This window comes from Salmo salar, chromosome 20 (assembly GCF_965601325.2).
Source record: "Salmo salar chromosome 20, fSalSal1, whole genome shotgun sequence".
NCBI classification, from domain to species: Eukaryota; Metazoa; Chordata; class Actinopteri; order Salmoniformes; family Salmonidae; genus Salmo; species Salmo salar.
In genome coordinates, this window is record NC_138310.1 from 19,769,024 (window position 1) to 19,776,341 (window position 7,318).

The window sequence follows — 7,318 nt, forward strand, 5'->3', positions numbered from 1 at the left end:
TCAGAGAGACTAAATCAGAAGAAGCCATGGAAAGGTTGAATAGCTTTAATATACAGTTACCATACAAAATACACTTGTATTTCAATCATCAGCTGACAGAAGTTTCATAATGTACTGACTCACTGACCACATAGCTGAATGTAAATTGCATTTGGATTCCAGAAATTGCAAGAAAGACATTTTTAATCATTCTCACTTCCCCATTTAGACCCGATCCACAGCCTGCTCAACCTCTACCCTCTAGAACAGAGGTTTCAAACTCATTCCACAGAGGACAGTGTCTGCAGGTTTTTAGTTTCAATTATGCCCTAGACAACCAGGCGAGGGGAGTTCCTTACTAATTAGTGACCTTAATTCATCAATCAAGCACAAGGGAGGAGCAGAAACCCGCAGACACTCGGCCCACCGTAGAATGAGCTCAACACGCGCTCTAGAAGGCGGAGACAGTACAGGTGCATCAAAGCTGGGACCGAGAGACTGAAAAACAGCTTCTATCTCCAGGCCATCAGCCCGGTACCCTGCCCTGAACGTTACGACACTGTCACTAGCCGGCTACCACCCGGTACTCTACCCTGCACGTTAAAGACTGCAGCCCTATGCACATAGTCACTGAACACTGGTCACTTTAACAATGTTTACATACTGTATTCTAGTCATGGCTCATCCTATATAACTACTGCTGTACACACCTTTCTATTCATATACTGTCTATACAGATCATTTACAGTTGCAGCCAAATATACATTGGCATCCTTGGACTTTCCTTAAATTATTCCCCATTTCAGATCTGGACTTTGCTGGCCACTCCAGAACAGTCCAGCATCTTTTCTTGAACCATTTCTGGGTGCTTTTTGTTGTGTGTTTGGGGTCATTGCCCTGCTGGAAGACCCACAACCTTCAATGCAGAGACAGCTTTTGGATGCTGGGTTGTACACTGGACTCCAAAACACCTGATAATCTGCTGATTTTATGATGCCTGCACGTTCAAGGTCCCCAGTACCTGAGGCAGCAAAGCGACCCCACAGAACCATCAGACCTCACTCATCTTTGATTGTAGAGTTCTTTTCATTGAATGCTTCATTTGGTTGTCAGTAAAAACACCACAGAACATTTTCCCCAGGATTTTGCCTTGTTTGGAGAAGTTCCACCAGGCTTTCTTGTCTCCCAGCAGTCGTGTCTTACTGTGTTTACCAATGACCAAAGCATTCAAAGAAAACAACACCCTACAATCAAAAATTGGGGAGGTTCGAAAAATGCTGTGGGGTTGCTTTGCTGCCTAGGAAACTGGGGGCCTTGAATGTGTGCAAGACATCATGTAATCAGCAGATTACCAAGGTCCAATAATAATCATCCAGTGTCCAAAAAAAATCTCTCTGTTAAAGGTTGTGGGCCTTATAGAAGGACAACAACCCCAAACACACATCAAAAGTACCCAGGAATGGTTCAAGAAGAGTTGCTGGGCTGCTCAGGGCCCGGTTTCCCAAAAGCATCTTAAGGTTAAGTTCATAGCTAGAACTTTCGTAGGAGCATCGTTAAAATCTCTGAGCAGTTTCCCAAAACCATCGTTATTAACGTTGCATTTAAAACACTCGTAATCTAATGCCTGCCTCAGACCACTCGCAGGACCGCTAAGTTTGTCAGACGCTTTTTTGCCCTCCCGTTATACAGAGGATCTCTGCTAAACCTTAAATCCCATGGTTTATCCGTCGCTCTGTAACCACCGATAACTTCAGAACAACGTTGACTACAAATACAAAGTTGCCAATGTCTTTGCGATTGATACAAACAATGGACATATAGAAAGATGCTTCACATTACAACCAAGATGACTGCATCCCAATAGAAATACACTAGGCTATAGGCCTCTTTCAATCATATTCAAATACATTCCATGTTCAATTAATTCACTTCTATTTTGCTACTTGTACACTACTGTCCATTTTTTCCCTCAATATATTTCATGATGTGCCAAATCTTGATTTAGTGCATTATTATAGGGTGAGCATTAGAATAAGCCTCAATATTTGTAGCCTTAGGTGATATGTCTCCTAAGAGCTGATCCGTTGTCAGTATTGTGGAATAATTCTAATGTTAAGGTCAGATTTGAATGGAGAATTCTGATCCGAGAGCAGCGTTACCTTTTCTTTTGATTCTATCAGTATCGTCACATGCCTCAACGATGCACTTAGTGAGCGTTCTCTCTGCGTGGTGTTTTGGGAAACTCATGTTACGTCTGGGACCGTTGTAGGTAAGATGCATCGTTAATATACTCGTAAGCCTAAGTTCCATCGGGAAACCGGGCCCTGGAGTGGCCCGTGAAAAGAAAAGATCTGAATCACATCCATAACCTATGGCGAGAGCTGAAAACAACAGTTGGTGGAGGGCACCCCTCAAACATTGAAGAATTAGAGCAGTTTGCTGCTGAAGAGTGGGCAAATGTGCTAGTAGGAAGGTGCAGCAAGCTCATTGATAACTGTCAACTATGCTTATTGTAGCTATCTGGGCCTAGGGCAGTGAAACCAAGTACTAGCTCCAGGATGCCAATAATTTTGTCCATGCGTCTTTATTTTCTAAATTACAATTGTAAACTTAAGTTAACAAAAATAAAATTGGTTCTGCAATGTTGAAATCCAATAACAAGGTGTGGATATCTGTGTACAAGACCAATAACTTTGATTTGAGTGGCTGACAAGGGAAAACGCTGGCCACTCTTTCATTAGAGGCAACGTAACATCCCTACTTCAACTCCAAGCTGAACCTTTAAAACAACTCAACATCTGGTTGTCATCTTGGGTCACTCATTTCAAAGTGTCACTTAACAGAAACAGTGGTGGTGATCCTGAGATGTTCTGCCTATTCACCTCTCAGAAGTCCACAGCCTTGAGCTTCCTCTCCTCTTTCTGGGTCAGAGGCTGCTGTGAGAGGATCTTCTCGTGGAGACGGTGGTGCTTTCCGATTCCTAGTCTGGGCAGGCCGCGGTTCAGGCCCTCCAGCAGCACACAGGACTTACACAGAGCCTGGCTGGAGATGTAGCCACAGCGGCCGCAGGTCCCCTGAACGGGCATCTTCACACCCTCCCTCACTGACAGGTTCTCCCCAGAGTGGATGACGTCCATGATGGCGCTGGGCCGCACAGCCTCCAGGTCTTTCAGGAAGGTGCGGGCGTGGCCTCTGTAAGCGTTGGGGGAGTAGATGCACTCTGTGGAGAAGTAGTCCAGCTTCTTGAAGTAGGCGTAGAGGACAATCTCCTTCTCGTAGGCGTATTTGAGGGGCTTGCAGCGTGGCACCACCCCCTCGCCCTCGCTGGCTGTGCTGATAGCAGTGCAGCGACGCAGACGGGCGATGTCTCCTCGGAGAACATTCATCAGAACTGTCTCTGCCACATCGTCAGCGTTGTGACCTGAGAACAGAATCAGACACACACAGGAAGAGCATTTTAAAATCAGTCCCTCCAGGATTTCACAGTGATTTGTTGTGATAGTCGCAGGCCAAAATGCATGATTTTGCTGAGGCAATGATTACATTTTGCACGGCAATTTGTGCTAGTTTGATCGAATTTGTCACGAAAACGCACTGACGAAGTTGACGTGTTGCTTGATCAAACCATTTTATGCTGTAAAAGTATAAAATGGTTGATGGGTTAAAATTGAGAGCCCCTTTTTGTAGTGCGCTGATGGAAGAATCGCAAAATCCCAGAGGGACTATTTGAAAAAGTCCACCTCATCTAAAATAAGAGATGAAATAAGTTTGATCAATGAGAATACTTTTGTTATATATTACCTGTACAAATCTTATCAACCTTCAGCATCATGGCTCCCCTGTCCAGCGCCTGTCTTCTGAACACTCCACAGAAAGTGCAATTGTTCTTCAGTCCAACCTGCTTCACTATGGCATCCATGGTCCAGCCATACAGCTCCTCATAGGACACAATCTTCAGAGGCAGCTCATACTGCTGCTGGTTCCTCTTCACCGTCTCCAAGGAGTCGTCACGGTAACCTGTGATGCCCTCATCCACTGACAGTAGCAGTAGTTTCAGGCCATAGTTATAGCGCTCATTTAGGACTTTCATGACATGTGCCAGCACAGTGGAGTCCTTCCCACCGGAGGCACCGATGCCCACAGTTTCTCCATGTTTGAAGAGCTGCGCTGAGACTATTGTCTGATGCACCTCCTCCTCAAAGGCCCAGAAGAAGCATTCTTTGCACAGGGAATGGGCCGTCTTTGGACGTTTCAGCACTGCACGCTTCTCAGCACAACTGCTACAGAGGACTGGCATCTTAACTGTGGATGACAAGAGAGTTTGCTATATGAAGGCAATAGCATAAAAGACCCCTTACAAGGTTGAAGTATTTATCTGTGTTAGATGTCAACAGACTACTAGATTGCTAAGGGTTCTGCAGAATATTGGACAACCTGTGCAATTAACAGTTATCTAGCTAGCTAGCAATAATATGCCCGTTTCGGTTAGTTATCTAGCTAGTATCACCTACTTTGATGAGCGGTTTAATAGATACAGTAACGTCAGCTTGAAAGTTAGCTAAATATGCTAGCTAGATAGCGGTTACTTAAACGGTTCTAAAAGTATCGAAATGCGTTACCAAACTCCAATTGAAAGTATGTAAAGTCTCACCCAGACTATCTAGCAGTGATCGTTGCTCTGTGTAATATGTCTAAACTTACCGACGCTACCTCATGTTCTTCTTTCTTTTCCGGTGTTGTTTTCATTACAGGAAATGATGTCAATGCTTGGCGGGTAACCAATCACAGCATACTATTATAATAATACACTATGTCCTCCAGTAACTGGATTCCTCTGTAGCATTTTGTTTCATATAATAATGAGGTTCGATATTATCTGTAGACTTTTAAGGAGCTCATATGAAATTGGACCGAGTCACATATTCGGTTTTAAATTTGATACCATTACAATTATTCATCATCCAATCACTCTCCCACCTACATATTTTGGTCTGGAAAGCAATAGATGCGGTTGTGGCTCAGTAATTGTAAGGTACACTTTCTGTTCAGATAAACAATACAGGAGAACAAAGTTGAGTCCCACGACCACTTGAAATGTAAGCAACAAGGATTTATTAGTTTGCTTTAAAGGATGGTGCTATGGAAACAATGGCAATGGGCATCAAATGCAATTTTGAGTAAGTGAGGGGGGAGAAGTGTGTGAAGGAGCAGGGTTGCAGGGGTCAGGGCTTGGTGCAGGAAAGAGTCATTTAAGCTTAGTTGGCGCCGGCGACAGGGTGAAAAGCTCCCCTCTGGTGCCACTGCATGTCTCGGATGCGCCTGACAGACTGGATCTGAGGGAACTGGGCACCAAACTCAGCACTGTCCTTGTATTCACCCTTTTCAAACAGGTACTGATAGCCTCTGTAGCCAGGATACTGGTACCCCACCCAACTGGTACACAACCAACAGAGGCGTAAGAGTCATGGAATGGGAGAGAAACAAAAATTAGAAAAGTATTTAGAGAAGAAAGCCGGGGAGATAAGATCAATACATGTAATTAGGAGAAAATAGCAATATGGTAATGTTGGGGCAGATATAACTGCTGTTGGCGGGCAGACTCACGTGCCACTCTGAACTCTGACAGAGGAGACCTTCTCTTGGTATCCGTGTGCATGGAAGCTGGGGACATCATCATCTATGATCTCGATCTTCTTCCCCGCGAAACTGGGGTTTTCATAAAGGACAATCTTGTGCTCCTGGCTGTCCTGTGAAGAGAATAGAAAACACACCATAAGAAAAAGTCATAGAGAATCTACAAAGTGGTTGATTTGTGTTGTAGTAGCGAAGGGGGTGCTGTGTTACCACTTTAATGGGGCGGAATGCAAAGATGTTGTCGCTACGTCTGCTGTTGGTCCAGGAATCCCAGCGAGGATACTCCCCCTTCTCAAACACATACTGCTCCCCCTTACAGTTAGCCTGCTCGTATCCCACCCATCTGAGAAAACACAGACGAGTAAAGGTGAGGAGGGCACAAGGTGATGGAGGGGGAAAGGGAAGGATGATAAAAAAAAGATTAAAGGTGAATGAACATACAGTGCCTTGTGCACAATGCAGTGACTATATTTGTGTTATGGAATGGTTTGGAAGTGTTTGTTTTCCTGTACAGAACCATTTTAATTTGTCCAATCACCAATCCCTTTTCTTTTTCTATTGTTTGATAATCACACCATATCTACCCCCCCCCCACCCCCCACCCCCCACACCACACACACAGACAATCACACACCTCTATCTAACCCGCTTTGTTTGCGTCCGTCTATCATTCTGTTTTTTTTTTTTACTTTAACTCATACTTTCTCTCTCTCTTTCCCTCTCTCTATCATACTATCTCTGAGCCACACTTACGGTCCACACAGCACCAGTATGGAGCCCACTTTCTCCACGCCTGCTTCCTGGAGGTTGTTACAGGGACCAGTCAGCTCATGGCAAGGCCCCTGGAAGTTCTCCTGTTCATAGATGATCAACTGTGGAAGACAGGGAGATACAAAATGTATGTTTAGGTCTCCTTGCTATGCTCGGCCTGTCGGGATCTCAAGTTGTATAGGGAAATTATGTTGAGTACTGTGTAACTTTTGCTTTGAAAAATCTTGCAGTGTGTCATTGTCCCTATCATGCTCTGCCCCACCATTACCCATCCTTCTTTCCTGCCCTCCTCTGCCCTGCCCTGCCATTCCTCTGCCTCCCCCTCTCCCCCTCTCCCCCTCACCTTGAAAGCACTAGTGCCTGGCTGCTGCTGCTTGGATGCAGGGTTCTGGTGGTCTGTGGCCATAGTGAACCGGATGGGTTATGATGAAACTGTACAGAGAATAACATATTTTTAGGGTCCAGTAGTTTGCAGTTTGATAGTACAGTAGTAAAAACATTAAATAATAGTGCCAGAAAACCTGCAGTTAAATTCTGCACGAAGCTGGTTCTCTCATGTATGTAAAAAAAAGTCCCCTCCCAAACAATATTCCAACAAAAACAGTTAAATTGAAACAGTCCCCATGTTAATCTATTTGTTTATAAGTTAAATAGTTTTATGTATAATGACAAAGAATTATGTTATCCCAACATGTAAAATTATAAACTAACCTGTTTGTTTAAAAAATCTAGACAAAGTTGGATCAAAATTATTTAAAAAAAAGAAATAATGTGGAGAGCGATGGATGTGAATCTCTTACCAGTACGTGTCTGTGCCAGTGTGTTTGTGATGGCATGCCGAGCTCAATATATACGGCGCGCTCAGGGGTGGAAACTCTGCCAACACTCCTCTGCATCCAAGCCACCCTCCAGATCAGCCTGCAATAGGCCGAGC

The 7,318-nt window shown here is 44.3% G+C and overlaps 2 protein-coding genes across 4 annotated transcripts; both read right to left on the reverse strand.

Annotated features, from left to right (window-relative positions):
• Positions 1–30: 30 nt before the first annotated feature.
• Positions 31–4,738, reverse strand: ctu1 (cytosolic thiouridylase subunit 1 homolog (S. pombe)). 2 transcript variants are annotated; one of them, XM_014160370.3, is made up of 3 exons: positions 4,681–4,738; positions 3,781–4,281; positions 31–3,400 (listed from the first exon to the last, which is right to left on the reverse strand). In XM_014160370.3, exons 2-3 carry the CDS (start codon positions 4,274–4,276, stop codon positions 2,865–2,867), a joined length of 1,032 nt encoding a protein of 343 aa, XP_014015845.1. In that variant the 5' UTR covers positions 4,277–4,281; positions 4,681–4,738; the 3' UTR covers positions 31–2,864. The 2 variants fall into 2 exon arrangements, with proteins under 2 accessions (XP_014015845.1, XP_014015844.1); XM_014160369.3 differs by having other exon boundaries at positions 4,631–4,712.
• Positions 4,739–5,068: 330 nt separating this feature from the next.
• crybb2 (crystallin, beta B2) lies at positions 5,069–7,318 on the reverse strand. Of its 2 annotated transcripts, none has more exons than XM_014161075.3 (6): positions 7,185–7,318; positions 6,728–6,816; positions 6,367–6,485; positions 5,824–5,956; positions 5,584–5,726; positions 5,069–5,412 (listed from the first exon to the last, which is right to left on the reverse strand). In XM_014161075.3, exons 2-6 carry the CDS (start codon positions 6,788–6,790, stop codon positions 5,235–5,237), a joined length of 636 nt encoding a protein of 211 aa, XP_014016550.1. In that variant the 5' UTR covers positions 6,791–6,816; positions 7,185–7,318; the 3' UTR covers positions 5,069–5,234. The 2 variants fall into 2 exon arrangements, with proteins under 2 accessions (XP_014016550.1, XP_014016551.1); XM_014161076.3 differs by lacking the exon at positions 7,185–7,318 and adding an exon at positions 7,096–7,170.